This window comes from Myxine glutinosa, chromosome 5, assembly GCF_964187855.1.
Source record: "Myxine glutinosa chromosome 5, kmMyxGlut1.1, whole genome shotgun sequence".
NCBI lineage: Eukaryota > Metazoa > Chordata > Myxini > Myxiniformes > Myxinidae > Myxine > Myxine glutinosa.
This window is the reverse complement of record NC_136265.1, coordinates 171910658-171937863: the sequence shown is the minus strand read 5'-3', so window position 1 is coordinate 171937863 and position 27206 is coordinate 171910658. Positions and strand designations below refer to the sequence as shown.

Sequence of the window (27206 nt, the reverse complement as noted above, 5' to 3'; positions counted from 1 at the left end):
TGACGATGATGAATGTACTGGCGTTTTCCATACGCACGACTCTTTGTCTACCCTTCTACTGTACACTATGTACAGTATTTTATTTCTTGTAATATGTTTTAAATACTGTATTTTTCTTATTTCTTTACGTTTTTTAATTTTTTAGGCTAGAAAATGCTTATTTTACCACAAAAATATTTAAAATAATAGTATATAAAAATACATTTATACCGCAAAATCCCGCGATATAGCGAAAAATCCGCGATATAATTTTACATATACTAGCGAGAAAAAACCGCGATGTACCGAATCCGCGAAAAGTGAACCGCGATATAGCGAGGGATGACTGTATATATATATATATATATATATATATATATATATATATATATATATATATATATGTGTATATATATATATATATATATATATATATATATATATATATATATATATATATATATGTATATGTATGTATATATATATATATATATATATATATATATATCTATATATATATATATATATATATACTAGCAGAAATACCCGGCAGTACCCGGCATTGCTGGGTGGGGGAGGGGGAGGGGAGGGGAACGGGGGGGGGGGGGGATCGAGCCCCTTGGCAAAGCGAGTGATTTTTTTTTTCATAGCGTTTCATAGCATTATAGCGATTTTTTTTTCATAGCGTCATAGCGTTCATAGCGTCATTGCGTTCATAGCGTCATATCGTTCATAGCGTCTCATAGCGTCATAGCGATTTTTTTTTTCATAGCGTCATGGCGTCATAGCGTTCATAGCGTCATCGCGTTCATAGCGATTTTTTTTTTCATAGCATCATAGCGTTCATAGCGTTCATAGCGTCATATCGTTCATAGCGTCATAGCGTCATCACGTGATCGCTCTGAGCGAATCAGCGCCCACCTGCTCTGATTCCGTTGATTCCGTGCGCTGAAATGCGCTGAGGTAAATATGAATAAAAAATATGGATCGTCAAATATTTTGAGTTCGGCCATGTTCGTCCCACGCTCAATGGCCATGTCTATGTCAAATATCAAGCACGTAAGCCTCTGCGTTTAGGAGTCTATCGGTAACATTACACACACACATACACACACACACACACACACACACACACACACACACACACACACACACACACACACACACACACACACAGTGTTTTATATATATAGATATATATAATTAAAGTATATATATTGTTATGAATTTGGTAATGCAACATCTAGAGCTAGGTAGATCTGAATAGGTAGGTATTCGGCTGTCGTGACAGGGACTCTACATGTAATAAGTTATTGATGTTCAGGCGGTTGTCGGGGTAAGATGTATGAGTGTGGATCTACCTGGAGATTCGAGTGTTAAATAGTGAGGGATTAAAGGTAACGCCCCTGTGAGTATCACCTAGTAATCAAACCTTTGTCCTTTATGGCACTGCAAACCACATAAACATTAGTTAGGTCCTTAGCGCAACATTAAATAATCCCCTTTCCCTGACAAGGACTTCGTATTAAATTGACAGGAAACCAGGTCAAAAACACCGCCATGATTGGCCGCCACCGTGTACACCTCCAAAGGCCTACAAACCTGGCCGGCACGTGTTATGCCAGGACCGCAGGGTCGCGTAACGGGGGAGATGTCAGGAGTCGCGGGAGGCTTTGATTGGCTGAGGAGTGCGCAATGTGACGTCATCGGCCACCAATATAGGCGACGGTCGGACGCCATTTCAAGAGTTGAGTTGAGTTCGTGGCAGGCACTGGGAGACGCAGGCAGGCACCAGAGAGTTGAGCGGTGGTGGAGAGTTGGAGAGGACACGCCATTCCAGTCGCAGTTCGAGTGCAGTTCGGGTTGTAGGGAGTCGCAGGAGACACACGAGAGCACACCCAGTTGGCACTGAGCAGTTCGTTGGCACTTGGCTGCCAGCACTCCCGCGTCGTCGAGTCGAGTGGAGTTGAAAGGAGTCCTTCCTGTCCCTGGTCAAGTGGAGCCGCTGGCCTGCGTCGGACGCGTGGTGCTTGGAGCGAGGGGCCTCGTGGTGTGCGATCGGGCCGGAAGGAGCGGTGCTGGACACCAACAATACAAGACGACAAAGACAGATAAGCCCGATCTCCGCGTATATTTTGAACGACGGGACGTGTTATTTTCGTGATTAATCTCCCTCGTTTGTGTTTGCTGTCAGTCGTGTGGGGACGTCCCGATTTAGGTTTATTAGAGTTATTAGATTTACCGGCGGGCTTTTTCACTGGCTTTACTTTTCCTAATAAACCCTTATATTACTTTTTGTACATAATATCTGAACGCAGTTTTCCTGGGTGTTTGATTTTAATAGATAAGGTTGCGGAGCCTTCGCTGCGCCCCGCCATTCCGCGCGTTGGTGTTGAACTTGAGTCCGCCATTGAGTGTTCGCCTCGGGAGTTAAAGTCTCGCAAATCGGTCATCCGTAACTGTGGTGTTAATCACGGTTACGCGACAAGTGGTGTCAGGAGTGTAGGATTTGAACCCGTCGGACAAATTTTTTTGTCCGCGGCGAGACATCGACACGGTCGGACAAATTTTTTTGTCCGCGGGGAGACATCGACACGGTCGGGCGTACATTGCGCCCGACGTTCGAACGCAAAATTTGTATAGGCGAGGCGGAGAAATTTAATAATCAATTGGGCATACGGAGCGCGATATCGCGTCTTCGTCAAATTTAAATTGTGTTACTGGAATTATTAAAATAAATACGCGCGCGGGAAACAATCTTCCGGAAAGCGGATGTCGGAAATTGACGAGATGGAAGTACGCAGCGAGGCCTCCGTCAGCGTCGGGAGTGAGCCGGAAATGGGGGATAAGGAGGATAGCGTTGGAACTTTCCCCGCCGCTGGGACGGCCCCGATAGATCTCCAGACCATAGTAAATTTAATAAATGCTCAGAGGGCCGAGGGTGAGCGAAACCTTGCAGAAATTCGGGGAGACATGAGGGCTCAGGGTGAGCGATTGGAGGGCCAAATGGGGGTAATGAGGGACGAAGCGAGGGCTCGGAGTGAAAAATTGGGGGCAATGAGGGACGAAGCGAGGGCTCGGAGTGAAAAATTCGGGGCTCAGGAGCCGGGAATGGCAAAATTGGGAATTGCACAGGGAATGGCAATTGAAGTAAATGGGGAGACCGCAGGTCCACAGGTGGATGGGGAATGTCCACAGGTGGATGGGGAATGTCCACAGGTGGATGGGGAATGTCCACAGGTGGATGGGGAATGTGTACAGGTAGAGGGGGAATGCCTGCAGGTAAACGTGGAGAGTCCACAGGTGAGCGGGGAAGGAAATTTGGAATGTGAGAGTTGTAATGGGGAATGTTTCCCACATTCTGGCCTGGTTGTTTATCGGGACCGTGTGGATGTCACAACACCCCAACCGGGGGATGAATTTGGAATTGTGCAGCACCAGGGCGGTGGTGCGGAGCAAGAGGGGGTAGAGTTTTTGGGGGTCCATGCGATAGAGCCGGACCGGGTATTTATTGGGGATATTGATCAAAGCCTGGCGGGGCCAGGAATGATTTGTAATGATGATGATGATGAGGATGATTTGATCCAGCGGCTGGAGACCTGTGACAGTCCCATGGAGGTAGAGCTTGTTCAGGCCCAAAGGAGCCGGGGACATGAGGTGAGTTGGTCCGAGGAGGTGGTTGGAATGACCGAGGGGACGCTCACTGTACACTGCTATTTGGAAACAGAGGCTCCAAAATTGGACAACCAGTTGGGGGAGTGTGTTGGCTCCGGGCTGGATTTGGATCTTGGAGGATCGGGAGATAGAGCTTCTGGAGATTTGGTCCCTGTAGGGAATTTGGATCAACTGCAGGGAGGGGCAGAACAACCGGTGGTAGAGGTTGTTCCCTGCAGCTGCGGGTTGGCAATGGGAATGAAAATTTGTAAAATAAAATGTAAAATAAAATTACAATGGGAAATTGATTTGGAGCAGCCATGGTGGGGATTGGTCCCTGGGCTGCGGGATTTGGACATGGAGAGGTCATGGGTGATGGCCTCGGGCAAAAGTTGCCCCTTTCAAAATTTGGGTATGCCGGCCAGCTGGGGGGCTGTGATGGCGAGATTTGGACGTGGGGTCCAGCCTTGGGTGTCGAGGTACGACCTGGGTCCCACGGGGGGTCTGGTGGAGTGTGGCGTCCCTTGTCCGTCGGGGCGCCGTCCGAGCTGGTGGCTCGGGCCGGCAGGGTCACCGGACCCTGGTGGGGGTTAAGACCTCCAGAGGGGTCCGAGGTGGTTTCTCAAGCCTGGGATGGCAAATATTGAGGACCACTAGGGGGAGGTGTTGTGGGTCGCGCTTTGGTGGTGGCACTGCGGACGGCCAACTTGGGACTGATGTGGTGACCACCCGGGCATGCGGCCTGGCACTCTCCTCCAGGGACTCTGGGACAACCAGCATGTGGTGACCTGGCATGGTGGTTGGTCTATGGACGCGGGTCAAACCGAATGGACAGGGATGGAGATAGCCTGCCGGACAACCATTGGGGCATCTGTGGAACGTGATGGTGTGAGCGACCTTCCACAGATGCTCCGTTGTGATTTATGGACTCTCGGGTTGGGAAGAGAGCCATGGGGATGTGAATCGGGAGATGTGTAACGACGAGCCGAGCATATGGGCCATGCTCGGCTGGCATGTGTATGGCAAAGCATCCTTCTTTGGAGAGGTTAGTAAAAGGTGACAAATGGTTGGCATGGGTAATCTGTGGGTTAGATGCAAATTTAAGGGTGGATTTTGAAATGTCATGGTGGACACTGTACAGTGACGCCATTATTGATCCGGGTGTGTAGACCAAAGTGTTGGAGGCTGTGATGAAATTAATAGGGTAGCAAGACACAGCTTTCAACTGGTTGCGGGGGCAACTGTGCTGATATTTGGGACGCGGGATGATGGGGATGTAGTTGTGTAGCCTGAGGGTCAACGTGGTGCTGTGCGTGTCCGAGGTGTGTGGACCATGTCTTCTGGGTGGGTCTCCTGGTGGAGCATGGCTGTTGACTGGACCTTGGTGTGGTCAAGTGTGGGTGAGCACTGGGGGGCTGCAGTTTTGTAGTCGGACTGGGGGATGATGGGGAGGTGCAGGGGACGTGGCTGTAGGGATGCCACGCACTGCGACCGTGCCCCCCAGGGCCGAGGTTGTGTGTGCGGTAGTGTGTGTTGTGGCAGCAAGTGCTCACCACATTGGCCAGCTGGGGCTGCTGCAGCTGTGTTCCTCGCAGGGGGGCCGAAGGATGGATGGTGGGTCGCGCCCTTATGGACACTCATGGGCCATGTTGGCGTTTTGACTGCTCACCTTGTCCCGGTGACCCTTGCACGGTAGAGGTGCAGAGCTGTCGTGGCCACAGGTAGTTGTGTAGTGATGATCACCGTTGGATGCGGATCCACATACCTGCCAGTGTAGTGGGGACAAAAGAGAAATTTGGAAGGATTTGGTAGGCCCCATGTGAAATTTTGGAAATTAGGTGTGGTGGATGACACTCTTGGACCTGACCAACCTGCAACTACCTGCACTTGAGGTGAGTGTTTTGAGGAGTACTGTCCCAGGCTTCAGGATTTGCTTTGGGAAATTGGGGACATGTAATTTGGAGTTGGGAGGTGAGAGCGAGTGATGACATGGCCGGTGAGGGGATGGAATGGGAGCCACAGTGTCTTGTGGGTGGCGTATGTTTTTGTGTTGTGGTTAGGTGTTTTGATGTGGTCGTGAGAGTGGAACCTGGAGAGTGTGTGATGATTATTGGAGATAATGAGGGATGATAATTGTGCTTTTGGAAATGTACTTTTGGGAAGATGTGATGGTTTAAATGTGAACTGGGGGGATTTCACATGTAGCAGGCCATGGCAAGCCTTGTAACACCTTTTACACCATCTATGAATTGTGCTGAGTTGTGTGGAGAATTGAATGGCAGTGGGGGAGGAAGTGTGTTTTGGGGTCTTGTGGGTGGGGAAGGTGTGTGTGTCCGCAGGTACAGAGCAAGCTCTGAGGAGCGATGCCTGCGGGCCCCCCTCTGCGGCAATTACCCCTGGCAGCCGGTGGTAACTGGAAATTGGAGCTCGTCGGTGGAGGGTCTGGTTGGGCGCCGCGGGGTGAGGAAGTCCCCCGGTGACCCGTGTTGCTGCGTGAAAGCAGGAGGCAAAGGAGCCTGGTGTGTGTGGAGACCCTCACCGGCGAGGTAACGGCGGAAAGGGGCTGTTGGGCTGTCACGGGGCCAAGAGGTAAAGGGGGGGGGGGGGGCAATGAACTTGTAAGTCGGTTGACTTGTTTTTGGGACTGCGGGCACCACAGCCTGATGCGCCCCCACCATCTTTTTGTGCGGTACCTCCCCGCTGCCTAGTTGAGGAATGCACACACACGTGAATGACATCAATGCCATGGTCCTGCAGGGGGTGTATTGGGAATAAGTGCTTTGTTGATTTTTGAAATGCCTTGATGACCTATGGAATGAGAATGAGTGGTTAAGGGGTCGGTGTTGCATGAATGTGGGCGAAATCCACCGAGCCGTGTCACTCACCTGTAACATCTGGACAGGGCCCGTGGAAATTTAGTGGGATGCATTGGGGATGGCCCCGCAGGTAAGGTTGAGTCTTGTGGCATCCACCGGGGGGACGCGGTCTGTAGACCGGGGTATGTACAAAGGTTAGAGTTTTGAGTTTTGGAAAGATGGTTAAGTTTTGTGGTTAAGTTAGTGTTGTGTGTTGTTGTTTCCTCCCTCCACAGGAACAACGAAGAAGATGTACATACTTGCATGATGGTTAAGGGGTTCAGCATGTTAAGGAAGTGTAGGTAGGTAGTCCGACTCACTTCCCACAGCCCTTCCTGATTTATTTCATAGGTTAATTAAGTGTGTGACAGTAAGTGTTAAGGCTGGAATGGTAGCCCTGCGGTGAACCTTGCAGGAGCTACGGTTCCAGGGGGGGGGCTGTGTTATGAATTTGGTAATGCAACATCTAGAGCTAGGTAGATCTGAATAGGTAGGTATTCGGCTGTCGTGACAGGGACTCTACATGTAATAAGTTATTGATGTTCAGGCGGTTGTCGGGGTAAGATGTATGAGTGTGGATCTACCTGGAGATTCGAGTGTTAAATAGTGAGGGATTAAAGGTAACGCCCCTGTGAGTATCACCTAGTAATCAAACCTTTGTCCTTTATGGCACTGCAAACCACATAAACATTAGTTAGGTCCTTAGCGCAACATTAAATAATCCCCTTTCCCTGACAAGGACTTCGTATTAAATTGACAGGAAACCAGGTCAAAAACACCGCCATGATTGGCCGCCACCGTGTACACCTCCAAAGGCCTACAAACCTGGCCGGCACGTGTTATGCCAGGACCGCAGGGTCGCGTAACGGGGGAGATGTCAGGAGTCGCGGGAGGCTTTGATTGGCTGAGGAGTGCGCAATGTGACGTCATCGGCCACCAATATAGGCGACGGTCGGACGCCATTTCAAGAGTTGAGTTGAGTTCGTGGCAGGCACTGGGAGACGCAGGCAGGCACCAGAGAGTTGAGCGGTGGTGGAGAGTTGGAGAGGACACGCCATTCCAGTCGCAGTTCGAGTGCAGTTCGGGTTGTAGGGAGTCGCAGGAGACACACGAGAGCACACCCAGTTGGCACTGAGCAGTTCGTTGGCACTTGGCTGCCAGCACTCCCGCGTCGTCGAGTCGAGTGGAGTTGAAAGGAGTCCTTCCTGTCCCTGGTCAAGTGGAGCCGCTGGCCTGCGTCGGACGCGTGGTGCTTGGAGCGAGGGGCCTCGTGGTGTGCGATCGGGCCGGAAGGAGCGGTGCTGGACACCAACAATACAAGACGACAAAGACAGATAAGCCCGATCTCCGCGTATATTTTGAACGACGGGACGTGTTATTTTCGTGATTAATCTCCCTCGTTTGTGTTTGCTGTCAGTCGTGTGGGGACGTCCCGATTTAGGTTTATTAGAGTTATTAGATTTACCGGCGGGCTTTTTCACTGGCTTTACTTTTCCTAATAAACCCTTATATTACTTTTTGTACATAATATCTGAACGCAGTTTTCCTGGGTGTTTGATTTTAATAGATAAGGTTGCGGAGCCTTCGCTGCGCCCCGCCATTCCGCGCGTTGGAGTTGAACTTGAGTCCGCCATTGAGTGTTCGCCTCGGGAGTTAAAGTCTCGCAAATCGGTCATCCGTAACTGTGGTGTTAATCACGGTTACGCGACAATATATATATATATATATATATATATATATATATATATATATATATATATATATATATATACATATATATATATATATATATACATATATATATATATATATAGATATATATATATATATATATATATATATATATACATATATATATATATATATAGATATATATATATATACATATATATACATATACATATATATATATATACATATATATATATACATATATATACATATACATACATATACATATACATATATATATATATATATATACATATATATATATATATACATATACATATACATATATATATACATATACATATATATATACATATATATATATACACATATATATATACATATATATATATACATATATATATATACATATATATATACATATACATATATATATACATATATATATACATATATATATACATATATATATACATATATATATATACATATATATATATACATATATATATACATATATACATATATATATATATATATACATATATATATACATATATACATACATACATATATATATACATACATATATATTTACATATATACATATATATATATATATATATATATATATATATATATATATATATATATATATATATATATATATATTGTTACGGACCGCGGATAAGATGTTAATTTGCCGAGCGGATGGCGCCGCGGCCCGAACCGTTAACAATGACTAAGACCCGATTCCTTAAACGTGGGCCAAATTGTGCCACAGATATTCAATGGGGAAAAGACTAAGGCGACACGGATGTGAAGAAGAGGAAGACAGAAGTAGGAAATACGAATATAATTTATTTGCTATTTACAACCAAAAGTAACCAAGGAGAAGGAAGGATAATAAAATAATTTACAGAAGAAATCAAGGAGACACAGTGAAAATTGCTAGCTTATCTAAACAGGCTTAACTTATACCCTGGACAGAACAAACAAAAAACCGACTCACACGAATGGGGAATTTGCAGGCAGGAATGACAGGAGGTGGGTGGCTGGAGGGGGAGGAAGGCACGGAGCTGGCTGGAGCTTGATCCCACACGGGACGTGGGGCTGGACCTCGACGGCCGCCGATGCCACCGATCCTGTGGTGTGCGCGGGGTAACGGGTCGGAGCTGCCTGGTGGAGCCAACGCTGCTGGTGGGGGGTCTGGCGTGACGTGTTCTCTCTCTCCCTTTCTCACAAACTCGCAGGACTCTCTTCAGGCTTGTCTGTGACCTGATCTCCTCCCTCCTCGACTCTACTGGGGGCGTCTCCCGCGGGTTATATAAGCCCCACCCTTGACCCTTTTGCGAACCTCCCCTAAACGTTCTCTCTCCGCCCTCTAAAGCCAACCCCTCGTTCTGGGTTGGTCGGCAAGGGCTGGTTCACTCCTCCCCTCTATGACGAGGTGGAGACACGCCTTTCTTCTCCGACCTTACCTCGTGGCTAATGGTGGTTTTGGGGCGATTCGAGCTAGCCCCAGCCAAAGGGCAGCAATGGCGAATGAAGAAAACCGCCCAAATGCAGTTGGCAATTGCAGCAAACCTGGCAAACCTGGCACTTTGAAGATGCCATGTCGGAGGGATCTACCTTATTTAATGCAGTGCACTGGAGTGTCAAATTAATGGAAGACAAGGCCTTACCCTACTACACAGAATAAGGAAATAACTGTCAACAAGGAGGAAATCTATTATTGGGTACGTGGGTGCTTGTGAAATAACTACGGGCACGACCTTTGACCTTTATACACAACAAATGGAGGAAGGAGGGTCCACAATGAAACAATAAAAAAAACACAATCCTCATATCCACAACAATATATTGTTGCGGATATGGGATTTACATCCATCCATATCCGCTTGTAAATATTCCCCTATTTCCTCCATACTTCCCAACTATCCCCAATCCCCCATTCCCTAGTCCCATTTTCTGTAAACAACACTCTGTAGACCCGACCTCCCCCTATTTCCCCCATTAAATGTCGCATCCAGGTCCACCGCATCTCACGTAGACAACTATAGGACATCTTGCTAGTTATTCTTAGTCTATGTCAGTTAAGGACTCGTTTCCATTAATTCTGACTCTTCGTTGCACCAGAATGTGATTGTATGGCACCGTTAGGAAGTTTAGGACCTCCCAATACCTCCCCGCAGCTCTTCCTCACGGTTCAGCAACAACAACAACATCAACAGCGGCGGCGGCGCGGGGAGTGTGCGTCCTCACTCCGGCTTGGTTGGTAGGGGGTGTTGGGAGGGCACCAGGCCTTTCCAACGAGCCGCCATCGAACATGTGCTCGACGGGGTTACCAAGTAGGGGCTCGCTGTCAGCTCCTCGTCAAGGGCGGAGCCCGGTAACCCCCGCACCCAATGGGAGCAGCGGACCGATCCCATCTGGGGCGGAGCCAACGAGCCGAGGGTGTGTCACTCCCCGCTGAGCATGCGCAGGAAGAGGGAGGTGACGTCAGATGCACGCTGAGCTTGGAGAGAGAAGGACGCCACCTCCGAGCGCTGTGACACCTCCCCGCATCTCTGGACTGGACCGTGCTTTATCCTGTCCCTGAGCCAAGGTGCACCCTGTGCTATCGACTGCCTGTCCTTCCCTGCCATCAATCCCTGTGTAAGTCAGTCTTGTTCCGTTTGTCTGTGGTCTGTCTGGGCTGGATAAGATTGTATCTAAGTGCCTATCTCTTCTGTGTCTTTTACCTCACTCTACCTTGTAATCTACCCCTTTTCTCCACCACTAATTATATCCTCCTCCGGAGGTCTTGAGAACTGTACCCCTTGCGTCGTTTCATTTATCCCAGTCGTTGTGTCCTTTCCATCATTGATTTAGCGTAGCGCGATTTGGCCAACGTTCGAGTGGAATCGGGTGAGTTGGGGGTAATCGGGTAAACTGTACGAACACGGCGGCCATTCCGCTCGGTCAAGCAACATCTTTAGCCGTGTCCGTAACAATTGGTGTCAGGAAGTGAGATTGGACCCGAAGCGCGCTTAACGCGCTCAAAATTACAAGCAGTGTGAAATTTGTTTTGTTTAAAAAAAAAAAAAACCCGAATTTTGAAAGTCGCGCTATGGCAGATCAAGACGGCTGGGTTCCGGTAGAGGAGAGTGAGGCAGGGTCGATCCAGGACCAAATTGAGGGACAAGAGGAGAGCGAAGCAGTGAGGGCGGCAGATTCGCAAAATGGCGTCCTCGCGCACATGGTTGTTGCGGCACCAAATTTAGCCGCGCCCATGGTCGCGGTAGCCGAACCCGAGATGCCAATGAATTGGAACCTGTTTATGAAACAGATGATGGCCTTTATGGTAAAAACAGACGATAATTTCAAAGGGATGGATGCTCAGGGTGAGCGATTGGAGGGCCAAATGGGGGTAATGGGGTCCAATAGCGAGAAATTGAGGGAGGACATGGGGGCCAATAGCCAACGGTTAGAACAAAGGATGGCGGCCCAGATCGGAGGGTTAGGGAGTAGAATAGAGGGATTAGACAATAGATTAGGGGAAATACAGGAGGGGTTAACGGGGGTGGAAAATAGAATGGCTGCCCAGGAGAATCAGATAGAGGGAGTGAAAAATGGGTTAGAGGGGTTAGAAAACAGTATGGAAGGCAAATTGAGGGACATGAGGGACCAAGCGGAAAGGGAAGTTAAAAAAATGGGGCAGCAGATAGAGGGGGTCAGAATGGGGGTAGAAACTAAATTGGATGCTCACAGGGAGGAAATGGAGCAGATGAGGGTGGCATCTGGGCAGGAGATGCAAGTGATGGGAGAGGAGATCAGAAGAGGTGTGAGTGAGGAGGTCGGAGGAGTGCGCGAGGAGGTGAGGCACTGCAAGGAGCGCATGGAGAAGGAGGTGAGAAAGGGGACTGTAAAATTGCAAGGTGGTATAGAGGAGTTGACGCTGGAAGTGGAACAGCTGACGGAGGGACAAAAAGAACTAACGGACCAGGTAAAGAAGAACACAGCGGTAATAGAGGGTTTAAAATCGACACAGAAGGAGATGAAAAAGGACGTAGGGGTAATTAAAAAAGAGTGTCAGACGGTACATGAGGACCTGACGAGGAAAATGAACAAGGTGGTAGAGGTGATGGAGGTTAAAGAGCGGGAGGTGCGGGAGCACATAGAAAAAAATAAGGTGGAGTTAGAGGAAGAATTTAAGGGGGCGCACGAGGAGATGAAGGAGGTGAAGCAGAAATTAGAAGAAGTGGAAGAAGGGGTGAGCGAAATTAAGAAGCGACGGAGAGAGGATAAGAAAGAGATAAAGGAGGAAGTAAAAGAATTGGTCCAAAGTCTGTGTTCGGATCGTGATGATGTGCTCATTAACCGGATGAGGGATTCGCAGGTGATGGAGGAGAAGCGAAGAGAAAGAGGACCCGGTGTAAGTGGTGACCAATATGGTCGTGCGTATGATGCGCCAGGTGATTTAATAAGCTTGGGGGTCGAGATGGACCCGGGTGTTCGTGAGAGGCCGTTGGTGAAGTGTGCGACAGGTCTGGTGTGCGAAAAAGGAGGTGTGCGAGAAAGTCCGACTCTGGGGTGCATGGGGAAAGAGTGCGCTGTCAAAAGTAAGGAAGAGTGTACACCTGTGGTGAGTGTTACGGAGGACGTAACGGAGGAGAGGTGTGGACCGAGGTGTGCGAGCGGCGAGTGTGCGCAAGAGTGTGCGCGAGAGGTGTGGTGTGTAACAGGGAGAGTGTTGGTGGAATGTACGGACGGCGTTGGAACGCCGGGGTTTGGGAGTGTGAAAGGGGTAGCGTATGCGTGTGAGCATGCAGGTGAAGCATCGACGGTAACCGGGTTAGCGGTTAGGGCGACGGATAGCCGATGCGAGCACTCGGGGCGCGGTGTGATTTGTTGGATGCAGGGCCCGGCGCGGATCGAAGCTGCGTCGTTTCTCTTCGAAGCGTCGTTGCCGATTCGGGCTTGGCCCCGCCCCGCACGGTCGAGTCCGGGCCTTGGCGGGCGAGGCGACCGGTCCGGTTCAAGGGCGAGTGGGAGGAAGCGGCATGGTGCCCCCTCGTGGGGACGGGGTTCCGACCGGGGGAGATTGAGCCAGCGGGCCCGGGACCGCAAGGTGCCGCGCCGAGATGGTGCGTGGAACCTCGGTCCAACCAAACCACCTCCCTTGAACCGAAAGCCGGACGGATTCAACCTGCAGGCGACCAAACCACCCGAATTCATTGCTCGGCTTTACGAACCGAGTTTAATGATGTCATGACGCACCGAGGCTAGGATATAGCGGACTGTGATGATGATGGTAGTGATTTGATACGAAATTTATAATAGTGGGTAGAATTGGCAGTAAATGGAAAATTTTTGAATTGGTTGGAATTTGGACGAGCAAAATTGATAGTGGGACCTCCCCGATGTGGTGGGATGGGCAATCCACCATCCCTCACAAACGGGGGGGCAAAGGAGCACTAGTTTATGGGGTGTATGGCAGTGAAAACTAGCCCGGGTGGGTTAGGATATTGTGTGTAGGGATCTAGAAGAGATTGACATTAGGTAACGTTAAGGTTTAGCTAGTGACTGATACCTGTAGTGGGGACGCAGGTAGATTAGTAGGGATGATAATGACGAGGGAGCGCAATAGTTTAAAGGGACGACTGGGAAGCGCAAGTTTCAGAGGGGAGTAGTTAGATGAGATGATGCTGTGTGAGAACTGGACAGGTGTGTGGAGCAGTGTATGAGTAGTGAGTGTTGTGGATCAGCGCGAATGCGCTTGGGGGAGAGAAGGGTGCAGGCGGCACCAAGTATGAGAGCACAGGTGTGCAAGTACAGGTGCGTGGAATACATGGAGTATTGGAATGAGTGGTGTGGAGAGAGTTGGAGTAAGTGGTACGGAGTGGTGTGCATGGTGCGAAGGAGTGGATGGGGGAAGAGTGGACCCCTTTTCACGAGTACCCGGGGAGGGTAGTTTAAAGAATAGTTAGAAGGTATAGGTAAATTGTGGTTGGATATTGGCATTTGTGGTGCGGATGCAGAATGGTATTGTGGATGGGTGCATTAGTGTTGTGGAAATGGCTGGGCGTGTAGCCTGTTAGTGTGTGTAGTTGGTTTGGGCACTCCACCACTGTGAGGATGTCGGCCAGGTGAGGCCGCAGGTGGGCTCTGGGAGCCGGTAGTTGTGGATGGGGCCCGAGGATCCGGAGGACGGACCCGGGTAGCCCAGTGCCAGAGGGCACCGAGTGGGGTGACAGAGCCAGGGGGGGCCTTCCCCAGTAGATAGGTTAGGTTAAGGAGCAGGTAAGCTCGGGTGGCAACTACAGTGGTGGAGGTGTGCAGGTGGGTAGACCTGCTGGGAGAGCTACACGTCACAGCCCAGAAATTGTGCGAGGGCACCGGGAGATGAATCGGGGGAGTGAGACCCCAACTTGAGAAGCACCACAGTTTGGTCAATGGGAATTGGTTTTTAGAACCCATAGTGTAAGTTGGCCAATGGATTGGCAGGGAAAGACCCCGGGTAATGTAAAGTTGTTAAAGTCATTTAGGAAATAGTTAGGATTGATGAACCTGTCGCACCATACGCAGCCACTTACCTGAGGTGATGATGATGACTCCACACCTGTGTTTTCTTTGTTTTGTGTTGCAGGAAATGAGAATTGCTGTGTGGATTTGTGAGACGCATCACGACGTGGATGAGACATTGGGGTGATTCCATCTCTCCCTCCTTAGGAGGGACTGATGATGAATTGGTGATGGCAAATTTTGATGTTGAGTTGGAGATGGCAAATTTTGATGAGAGTTGGAAATGGCAAATTTGATTGGTTAGGAGGGAGAGAAGACGAATTTGGTTTATGGGAGGAACGGGGAAGACAGTAGGGACGTTTGTTGATGTGTAAAGTAGATGTTTATGGGTAGTGTTGTGTTTTGTGGATACAGTAAGGGGTAAGGGAGGGGCAATGTAGGTTACCTGGTGGGGGGGGGGGGGGGGGGTGTACGGTAGGAACGTACCTGTCTCACCTGGTTCCCATGTGCCCCCAGTGTGCATTACCTTGCATTGCGTGCACTTTTGCGCCCTTACCACCTTACTCACTTGTCTTATTTTGTCTCCCACCTCCGAGGATCTGGCTTTGGGGCAGAGAGAGAGAGGAGAGAGAGGTGCTGGCTCCGCAGTTGTGGGCCTGTACTTCCGCTGCTTGCTACCTGGATCGATACACCATATGGACCGCAATTTTTGTGGCCGCCCACAATGGACCGCAGTTCTTTTGCGGTCAAGCACCACCCGTGGATGGACCTCTGGGTCAACGTGGCACCTATGCCATACAGGTGAACCACTTTTAGTTGGCCCCCCTGACGGCCACAATTTAGAAATGGACGCGGTTGGCGCCTTTCTTTATTCCTAAAGAAGCCAGAAGGCCAAGTGCACTCCAAGAAGGCAAGACCAGCGGCAGAACATCGGCCGGCTGCGACACCACCGGTGACCATGGACACTTAATTGTGCATTGTTACTGAACACTTTATTGGTGCACCGGATGGTGCTGACTGTGTGTATGGGGTGGTGCTTTTGGTGCTTGGATGGGGTGCTCTGCACAGTATTAAAGGCCGTAGGGCCACAGGGCACTCGTGGGTTGGTGTATCGATGCTGGCATGCGTGCTCTCTCTCTATGCATAACATCTGCATGTGTTCCTCAAAGAACAGGTCCTGGATCGTAGTGTAAATATCAGTGTAGTCTTGTGTAAATGATGCTCCCTACCGGCTGTATGTTTAGTTTGAGGATGCTTTCCGCGATTCGGTTATCCTGTGGGTGTGTTTCTGTTAGGAGAAGGGTGCAACGTCGCAGGGGGAAATATTTACTCATTTGTGAACATCTGTAAAACTGTCGCACTCAGGGTTGAGTTAATAGTAGAGGGAACTACATCTGAGTGCCACACTAACGTAGGTAAAAATTTATCGGGTCGGGACGCCCCGAGGTAGAGAAGGGTGCAATGTTGCGGATATGGGATTTACATCCATCCATATCCGCTTGTAAATATTCCCCTATTTCCTCCATACTTCCCAACTATCCCCAATCCCCCATTCCCTAGTCCCATTTTCTGTAAACAACACTCTGTAGACCCGACCTCCCCCTATTTCCCCCATTAAATGTCGCATCCAGGTCCACCGCATCTCACGTAGACAACTATAGGACATCTTGTTAGTTATTCTTAGTCTATGTCAGTTAAGGACTCGTTTCCATTAATTCTGACTCTTCGTTGCACCAGAATGTGATTGTATGGCACCGTTAGGAAGTTTAGGACCTCCCAATACCTCCCCGCAGCTCTTCCTCACGGTTCAGCAACAACAACAACAACAACAGCGGCGGCGGCGCGGGGAGTGTGCGTCCTCACTCCGGCTTGGTTGGTAGGGGGTGTTGGGAGGGCACCAGGCCTTTCCAACGAGCCGCCATCGAACATGTGCTCGACGGGGTTACCAAGTAGGGGCTCGCTGTCAGCTCCTCGTCAAGGGCGGAGCCCGGTAACCCCCGCACCCAATAGAAGCGGCGGACCGATCCCATCTGGGGCGGAGCCAATGAGCCGAGGGCGTGTCACTCCCCGCTGAGCATGCGCAGGAAGAGGGAGGTGACGTCAGATGCGCGCTGAGCTTGGAGAGAGAAGGACGCCACCTCCGAGCGCTGTGACACCTCCCCGCATCTCTGGACTGGACCGTGCTTTATCCTGTCCCTGAGCCAAGGTGCACCTTGTGCTATCGACTGCCTGTCCTTCCCTGCCATCAATCCCTGTGTAAGTCAGTCTTGTTCCGTTTGTCTGTGGTCTGTCTGGGCTGGATAAGATTGTATCTAAGTGCCTATCTCTTCTGTGTCTTTTACCTCACTCTACCTTGTAATCTACCCCTTTTCTCCACCACTAATTATATCCTCCTCCGGAGGTCTTGAGAACTGTACCCCTTGCGTCGTTTCATTTATCCCAGTCGTTGTGTCCTTTCCATCATTGATTTAGCGTAGCGCGATTTGGCCAACATTCGAGTGGAATCGGGTGAGTTGGGGGTAATCGGGTAAACTGTGCGAACACGGCGGCCATTCCGCTCGGTCAAGCAACATCTTTAGCCGTGTCCGTAACAATATATATTGTTGCGGATATGGGATTTGGCCTCCATCCATATCCGCTTGTAAATATTCCCCTATTTCCCCAAAACTTCCCAACTATCCCCAATCCCCCATTCCCTAGTCCCATTGTCTGTAAACAACACTCTGTAGCCCCGACCTTCCCCTATTTCCCCCATTAAATGTCGCATCCAGGTTCACCGCATCTCACGTAGACAACTATAGGACATCTTGCTAGTTATTCTTAGTCTATGTCAGTTAAGGACTCGTTTCCATTAATTCTGACTCTTCGTTGCACCAGAATGTGATTGTATGGCACCGTTAGAAAGTTTAGGACCTCCCAATACCTCCCCGCAGCTCTTCCTCATGGTACAACAACAACAACAACAACAGCGGCGGCGGCGCGGGGAGTGTGCGTCCTCACTCCGGCTTGGTTAGCCGCCATTGAACATGTGCTCCGACGGGATTACCACGCAGGGGCTCGCTGTCAGCTCCTCGTCAAGGGCGGAGCCCGGTAACCCCCCGCACCCAATAGGAGCGGCGGACCGATTCCATCTGGGGCGGAGCTAACGAGCCGAGGGTGTGTCACTCCCCGCTGGACATGCGCAGGAAGAGGGAGGTGACGTCAGATGCGCCCACACCACGGAGAGAGAAGACGCCACCTCCAAGCGCTGAATACCTCCCCGCATCTCTGGACCGGACCGCGTTTGATTCTGCCCCTGAGCCAAGGTGCACCTTGTGCTGTCGACTGCCTGCCCTTCCTTGCCATCAATCCCTGTGTAAGTCAGTCTTGTCCCGTTTGTCTGTGGTCTGTCGGGGATAAGATAAGACTGTGTCTAAGTGCCCCTCTTTTCTGTGCTTTACCTCTTACCGTGTAATCTACCCGTTTCTGCATCACCAATATTATATCCTCCTCCGGAGGTCTTGAGAACTGTACCCCTTGTGTCGTTGCATTTATCCCAGCCGTTGTGTCCTTTCCTTCATTGATTTAGCATAGCGCGACTTGGTCAACGTCGAGTGGAATCGGGCGGGATAGGGTTCTAATCGGGGAGTAACTGTGCGGACGCGGTAATACCAAACCGCTCGGTAAACTAACATCTAAAACCGCGTCTGTAACAATATATATACACACACACACTAGCAAAACCTCCCGGCTTTGCCGGGTAACAATGAGCCACTTCCTGATGGGAATATGATAAACGCAATCTGGGTCCATCATCTAGACAGAATTTTAAAAACATATCACAAGTACAGTGGAGCAGTGGCGTATCGAGGAAATATAGGAGCAGTACCCCTGGTGCTCACTTGGTAAAATAAACAGTATACTGCACTGACTAAAGGTATTTTAAACAAATTTCAATGGTTGCTAGAAGACACAGCAGCATGTACAAGCATACTAACATAATCATGAGACTTTAAACAAAAAAATACCTATTTTGGGGTGAACCCCACCCCCCCCGCCCCTTCCCACCCCGCGTACCTCTTTAGACCCCTTTAGACCCCAACCTCGTAAAGTAAGCCACACAAAGAGGCACCTCGTAAAGTAAACCACAAGAAGAGACACCTCGTAAAGTAAACCACATGAAGAGACACATCGTAAAGTACACCACTTGGAGACACCTCCTAAAGTAAACCACATGAAGAGACACCCCGTAAAGTAAACCACACGAAGAGACACCTCGTAAAGTAAACCACACGAAGAGACACCTCGTAAAGTAAACACACGAAGAGGCACCTCGTAAAGTAAACCACATGAAGAGACACCTCGTAAAGTAAACCACATGAAGAGACACATCGTAAAGTAAACCACTTGGAGACACCTCCGAAAGTAAACCACATGAAGAGACACCTCATAAAGTAAACCACATGAAGAGACACCTCGTAAAGTAAACCACATGAAGAAGCTCTGTTGGAGCTCCAGGTGTATGCATGCAAAGTTTGGGGCCACTAGGTTTCATGGTTTTGGAGTTATGGAGGAGACAGACGGACAAACACTGCCTTTTATTAGTCCCCTACCGGTGTACACCGGAGGGGACTATAGGTTTGCACGCCGTCCCTCCGTCCGTCAGTCAGTCAGTCAGTCCGTCACGCAAAGAACAGTTTTCCGGACTTTTTTCCCCAAACGCTGAATGCTAATGATTTCAAACTTGGCACATGGTTTCCTCATGATAAGTTACAGAGCAAGTTCGAACTTCACGACGTTTCGATCATTTTTGACAAAGTTATGGCACTTTGAACTTTGGGAATTCTGATAATTCCGATGATCCTTAACTCAGTGCCATTTAAAGTTTTAATTAGTCCCCTACCGGTGTACACCGGAGGGGACTATAGGTTTGCACGCCGTCCCTCCGTCCGTCAGTCTCAGTCAGTCAGTCAGTCAGTCAGTCAGTCCATCAGTCAGTCCATCAGTCAGTCCATCAGTCAGTCCATCAGTCAGTCCATCAGTCAGTCCATCAGTCAGTCCATCGGTCAGTCCGTCAGTCCGTCACGCAAAGAACAGTTTTCCGGACTTTCTTTCTAAACGCTTAATGCTAATGATTTCAAACTGGGCACATGGTTTCCTCATGATAAGTTACAGGTCAAGTTCGAACTTCACGACGTTTCGATCAATTTTGACAAAGTTATGGCACTTTGAACTTTGGGAATTCTGATGATCCTCAACTCAGTGCCATTTTAAGTTTTAATTTCCTTTAAAAACCAATTTCTCTGCAATAATAGGACCGATTGAGATCAAATTTTCACCGTAGGGGGGACTCGGTCTGTAGAATATTTTAATGGTAATTATGACGTCAAAGGTCACGTGGTTCGGCCGCCATATTGTTTTTCATGAAAACACGAAAACCCCTTTTTCACGTTTTCTCGTTTCACGTTTTTAAGCATGAACCTTTAAAACCGAGCTCCTCCCTCATTTTTGATCCAATCGAGGGGAAACTTCACAGATCTGTTCAGCATGTCAATCTACTAAAATGTCCTTTTGGAATTTGCGATAGGGCACGTGGTTTGGCAGATATCGTCAATTAAACGAAAATATTTTAAAAATGGATATCTTCTTTATTCCAGAGTTCTCCTCAAGCCACACCACGCGCCCTCAGCCTCGTCTGCGAACCTCAAAAGCGCGACACAGCGCGCGCTTTCGGGAGGGGTGGAGCCAAGCCGAGCAACATATACATACACATCGATCATTGATCGTGAACCGGAAAATATAATAAATTACTGATATTTAGCGACTCAAAAGGTTCTTTATCAACAACTTATTTTCTCGTGCTTCTGCTGACCTGTCTGCAAGGTGTATAAATCGAAGTCGCGAGTGTGAATCACAGGTGAGCCCGTGCTGAGGTAATTAGCGATTGGGAACGATTCAGAACCTGTGGGTAAATAACCCTTGGTAATTTCCCCAACAGTTTTCCGGACAACAGACTGCCGGTAGGGGACATGTATTGCAGCGCAATACTCAGAATGCTTGTTATCATAGATATACATACAGCCGCGTCAAGAGCCAGCACGGGACCCGAGGCAAACAACCTCGGGGCCCCCACCCCAACCGTTTCTCGCTTTTATAACTTTTTAAGGAACTTTATTTAATCAAAAACAAATAAACTTTTACAAACAAACAGTCACTTTTATTTAGCCGTATGATCGAAAATAAAGGAGATAGCAGGACGTTTGGCCCGATTGAGTCAATATAGCACCCTCGTCTATTGAACACTATTTCTCCATTAGAACCACCTTTCGAGGCCATTTTTCCCCGCAGAGCAGGGGTTGGCCTTTTTCAAGCACTCTGGTCCCATTTTGAAGCAATGTTTTACAGCCGGATGCCCTTCCTGCCGCCAACCCTGTCAGTTGCCTCTCCATAAGATTGGCAAAAAATATGTGAGAAGATGGTTAATAATTTTTTTTGGACAAAGAGGGCACAAACCCATTTCTTTGTAACCCACATTTCTGGTTAATAACCATTTTCTGTAAAGTTTGACAATGTACCATTAACAGTGGTAAATGTTGTTTTGTTTCCAGCAAGAAAGCCGGCAAGGAAAGCAAAACCAGCTTCAGGGTTTAAATGTAACGATGAGGAAGTGAGGATGGGCCGATGAAGGGTTTCGTTGTACTGTTAAAAAAAAAATACAGGAGAAGTTCGGGCCCCTCAATGGACCCCGGGTCCCGAAGCAGCGACCTCCCCTTATCCCCCCCTCTCGATGCCCCTGTATGTATGTATGTGTGTATGTGTGTGTGTATATATATATATATATGTCAGAATTTTGAACGAGGTACAAATCCCAAAAAACACACATTGATTGCTTTAAACCTATATAACTTTGTCCCAAATGTTCTGCATTAGTACATTTAGGTGTCATCTTGTAGAACACAATCACGGCTTTCAGAAAATGTATAGTTTTATATACTTTCTATCAAATATCTACATGTTATAAGCCTCTGAACCTCAAAAAATGGTGAAAAAGGGCATTTTAAAAAGTATTTCGTTACCCTTCAAAGCCATGCATTCATTATAAAAGCCTTTTTCAGATACTTTTCACAGCTGGAATAAAAGTAGATCTATATAACTACTCTACTGAATGTGTTTTTGTGTTACTCATGTCAGTTCCTGAGTCACAGCTCCTCCTCATATAGGATGAAGCAGATGAACCGTAACGTAAGAGATATTTATATAAGCCCTGTTTTACACATATCAGGGTGTTCCATAGTTCTTCTTTAGGGCGCAACAAACAGCACTTGTACGTATGTATTAACTCTGTAAAAATCATTGACCTTTGTTTCTCTGAGACACAACGAGCTTGAGTGTGAATTTAGAAACCATAACGGTCTCTTACGTTACGCACCGGTCATGCTCCCTGTAAGCCAGGTAAGTGCATATCGAAGTGAAATATACCATCAGACCATCACATTAGCTTGAATTCTATGCCATTTCAAAAGATCGGGACGCTCCTGGTGTGTTAAGTACGCAAAACTAGCCGAAACAGCATCTTCGGGAAGAAGAGGAAGGAATTCATATATCTTATTTTGGTCTCTTACGTTATGCTAACAAGGAAGGGAAACTTTGACCATGAATAAAAACGGAACCTCTGGGCCGATCGGTGTCCGTTTGGCTGCGTTTGATAGCCCAGGCTTAGGGCTTTAAGGATATCAAGGTGATTTTTAGCTATTCCCAAAAAAATTTTTTTGACCCCTGGGAGGCCCAAATGTACCTCGTTCAAAATTCTGACCCATATATATATATACATATATATATATATATATATATATATATATATATATATATATATATATATATATATATATATATATATATATATATATATACATATACATATACATATACATATATATATATATATATATATATATATATATATATATATATATATATATATATATATACATATATATACATATACATATATACATATATACATATATACATATATATATATATATATATATATATATATATATTCTAAACATGTAACATCTGCAACAAGTTAGAATTTGCAGTGATGAAGCATTGAAAGTCCCAAAATATATTCATTGCCCTTTGTGCAGGCCAAAAAAATCATGGCACGAGTTAACAGACAGAAGGTGTAATTTGTCCGATACCACAACTCTAAGAAAACTAGCCTTATTCTGCACAATGTGTTTCCTTACAATTAAGGAAGAAAAATATATATATGAAAAAAAAATCCTACAAATTGTGGACTTTGTTTTGACAAACATTCTCAGCTCGCCCAGTCAAACTCGGCCAGCTTTGGTAGAAATGAGCCAGGAGCAACGTTAACACTACTGAAGCCTTATGGTTGTTGACAAATTACCTTAGGCACATTAAACGATGCACACACATGGACTTACCAGAGGATGGGGTCGTTGGCGAGGATGCTAAAGCGTTTGCAAACGCAAGCCATACGGCAAAGATCTCCCTCAAGGAGAAATGAGAAAATCTTAAGCACGACCTCATCAGGAAGCTTGTCTTGGAGGTAGCGCTCTGCTGGAGCTGTTGCAAAATGTGCAGCAGTAATATCGTTAGCTTGCTTCCACTCAAAATCACATGCAAGACGTGAGATAACCATGTTATTTCGACAAAGAAATTGCATGTTTCTATGCATTGCACTATAAAGTAATATTTTGGTGGATGGGTCATTACTGCATGCGCCGACAAACTGATACAAATCATGCTTTTTGTACTATTGAGACAGGTTGTCATTTTTCTTCTTTCACTTAAGGAGACGCAAGTATCAAGGTATTTTCCTGGGGAAGAATTTTAGGATAACCTCAATTTGCCCTGAATGCACCAAGTCACCCACAAAGTGCAGACTGGCATTACAGGCAGACCTCACCGAGCAGAGGAGAAGCATCGTACTCCCCTTCCTGCAACAATCCCTGAAGGTGATTAGTATCCCACGATCCAATTGTATGTAATTGCAATTGATGAACAATCCAATTGTAACATGGTAATTTTCCTGAGATAAGCTTGTCTCATTTTTTTTTTTAAACTGAGAAGTCAAATCCTAACAGCCTTTGGCTGGCTTTGAGCCCGCAGCGTCTACATGTCCAGTATCCTCAACGTTAAGCCGCCAGCATACCCACCGTGTACTCGACGAGTGAGAGGTAGCACTTACGGGCAGGCTCCGGTGTCCGAATGGAGAGGCGAGCACGTTTACTCCGAAAACCGCTGCCTTCTGCAATCGGCATCTGTGCCACCTGGAAGGAAAAACTAGTCGCTTTCAGTGACAGCACTTTCAAAAATGGTGTCTCTTGTAAGGCCACAGGCATCAAATACTGAGTTTGCTATTTTCACGTTAATTCAACATTTTAATGCGGTAATGCTAAATGAGAAGCCACAAGCAGGTATTTTTTTTCCATTCAAGCAAGTTAAATAATAACCATCATCTTTAACAAAATAACCATCCTTATCATTGCTGTTGCTCCAATTATCACTGGCACAATTTTGTTCTTCAGCTGCCAAGATTTCTTCACTTCATTTTTAAGATTTCGACATTTGGTCATTTTCTTGATTACTGCATTGCTTAGGCCAAACTCACTGGGTACTGAAACCTCAATTAGCAATGCCTTCTTTTCCTTTTTGTACTTAAGTAATATATCCATTTGCAATGCTTTGTTTTCTCTGTTCACACTCAATGGGATAATCAGGTCGTACGTGAGCGTTACTTCCTTGTTTTCAATTATCGCTTTTGGTACATGGTTCCATGAATTTTCTGGGACTGGGATATTAAGATTTTTGCAGCTGTGCCAGTGGATTACTCCACAAACCCAGTTATGCCTTTGTGTGTACAGTTGTTCTGACATGAGGTTTTTTTTTTTGACATCTCGATAGTAGGTGACTCGTGCTTTCTGTTTATACCTTTCAGAACCACCACTTGTCCGATTGGCTCAGTTCCACCAACTTTTTAAAGCCGTTGGTGTGGTGTCCTTGGTCTGACATTTGTTGGATGAGTAATCAGGCAGGGGAGACACCGAAGCGGTCGACTGTTGCCGTTGCATAGAGGCGACTCACCAGATTCATATCGTGTTATAACCACAACAGTATTTTCTACTAAATTTTTACTAAATTTTCAAGAAAGTGGGGTGACTTTTAAATCTAATTTCACTTTGACTGGGCTCTCCAGAAAGTGCCAGCAATCGAGATGGAGATTCACAGGGACGCTTGTCCGAAGCAGCAGTGATTGCCGTAAGCGAACATTGGCTGTGCTCAAGTTATGGGTAGATGGTATTCCTTGTGCATTCTTCTTTTTTACTAGTTTTTAGCTCAACTGGACTTTAGTCTGGTGAACTTATGCGATCGAGCAGTGTCCGTAGGTAAGTCAATGAGTGAGTGAGTCGGTAAACACTTCAGTCATTATCATGTCAACCAAACACTATTTAATGAAACTTGGCCACAAACTTCATATCTGATGCTTAATGAAGGTGTATTGACCGGATCAATATCTGCACTCATTAAAGGGGTCTACAGGGAGAGGGGGGGGGGGGGGGGTGGGGTCTACAGGGAGAGGGGAGAGGGGGTGGGGGTTTACCCAAAATAGGTATATGCTCTCTTCTCCAAAAGTACACACACGATTTCGATGAAAGTTAGCCACAAGCTGCATATCTGATGCCTAAAGAAGCTGTATTGCCCGCATCAAAATCTGCGCTCATTAATGTTGTCTTCGGGGGGGGGGGGGGGAGGGGGGTTTGACCCCTCCAAAAATAGGTATTTTCCCTCTTCTCCAAAACTACAAACACAATTTTGATGAAACTTGGCCACAAGCTTCATGTCTGATGCCTACTGACAGTGTATTGACTGCATAAAAATCTGCGCTCATTGAGGGTGGTTACGGGGTGTGGGGGTCTTTGACCCCCCAAAATAAGTATGTGCTGCTCTCTTCTCTGAAACTACACACATGGTTTTGATGAATCCTGACCACAAGCTTCATGTCTGATGCCTAATGACAGTGTATTGACCACAACAAAATATTCACTCATTGAGAGGGATTATGCAGGGTGGGGGGTGTTAGACCCCCCCCCCCCCCCACAAATAAGTACAGTCGCGGCCCAAAATATTGGCACCCATGCACTTTTTTCAAACAACTCTCCAAAAAAAGTTGAAATTGACAAAAGTATTTGGTCTCCACAATTCTTTATTTCACTGTTAATATTACAGAACCTTTCTTTTTGATTAAGAACTTAATAGATATTTAAAATCAGAAAATAAAAATAAATGGCATTGACAAAATTATTGACACCCTAGATTTAAAATTTGATTGCACAGCCTTTGGACAAAATAACTGCAGTCAAGCGCTTTCCATAGCCATGAATGATCTTCCTACACCTCTCTACTGACAGTTTGATCCACTCCTCTTGTGCAAACTGCTCCAGTTCTCCCAGATTTGAAGGGTGCCTTCTTCCAACTGCTGTTTTACAGATCTCCACACAGGCGTTCAATGGGATATGTATCTGGACTCATTGCTGGCCACTTCAGAACAGTCCAGAATTTCGTCTTGAACCATTCCTAGGTGCTTTTTGAAGTGTGTTTGGGGTCATTGTCCTGCGCCAAGACCCATGACCTTCGACGGAGACCCAGCTTTCTGAGACTGGGTTTAACATTGTGCTCCAAAATACCTTGGTAATCTCCTGATTTCATGATGCCATGCACACATTCAAGCCACCAAGTGCCAGAGGCAGCACAGCAACCCCAACACATCACTGAACCTCCTTCATGTTTAACTGTCGGGAAGGTGTTCTTTTCTTTGAAGGCTTCATTTTGTTTTCTGTAAACATAGAGATGATGTGCTTTACCAAAAAGCTCTAATTTTGTCTCATCTGTCCATAGGACATTCTCCAAGAAGGATTTTGGCTTGTTCAGGTGTGTTTTGGCAAACTCCAGTCGGGCTTTCTCAGCAGTGGGGTCCTCCTGGGTCTCCTAACATAGAACCCCCTTTCATTGAGTTAAGTTTCATCAAAATCGTGTGTGTACTTTCGGAGAAGAGAGGATATACCTATTTTGGGAGGAGGGGGGGGGGGGGGCGGCGGGGTAAACCACCTCCCCTCTCCCTGTAGACCCCCTTAATGAGCACAGATGTTGATCTGGTCAATACACCTTCGTTAGGCATCAGATATGAAGTTTGTGGCCAAGTTTCATCAAATAGTGTTTGGTTGAAATGATAATGACTGAAGTGCTTACCGACTCACTCACTCACTCATTGACTTACCTATGGACACTGCTCGATCACATGAGCTCACCAGACTAAACGGATAGTGCGAGTTGAAACTGTCGTACCTTGTGTCTGAAGGTCAGCTTGAATCTGATTGGCAGTTGGTTGAGGTGCTTTCTCCACCATTCAAACAATCCTTCGCTGCAATCTTCGATCAAGTTTTCTCTTGCGGCCACGTCCAGGGAGGTTGGCCACAGTGCCATGGGCCTTAAACTACCTGATAACATTGT

General features: G+C 47.2%; 1 protein-coding gene across 2 annotated transcripts in view; it reads right to left on the bottom strand.

The window, feature by feature from the left end:
* The window catches only part of LOC137426732 (F-box only protein 11), a 164158-nt gene that overhangs the window by 60246 nt on the left and 76706 nt on the right, over positions 1–27206 (bottom strand). For both annotated transcript variants that reach the window (XM_068115549.2, XM_068115550.2), the window contains 2 exons: positions 23887–23968; positions 23120–23261 (listed from right to left, as the gene is read on the bottom strand). In XM_068115549.2, the coding sequence (XP_067971650.1) occupies positions 23120–23261; positions 23887–23968 (224 nt within the window). The remainder of the gene's footprint in view (positions 1–23119; positions 23262–23886; positions 23969–27206) is intronic.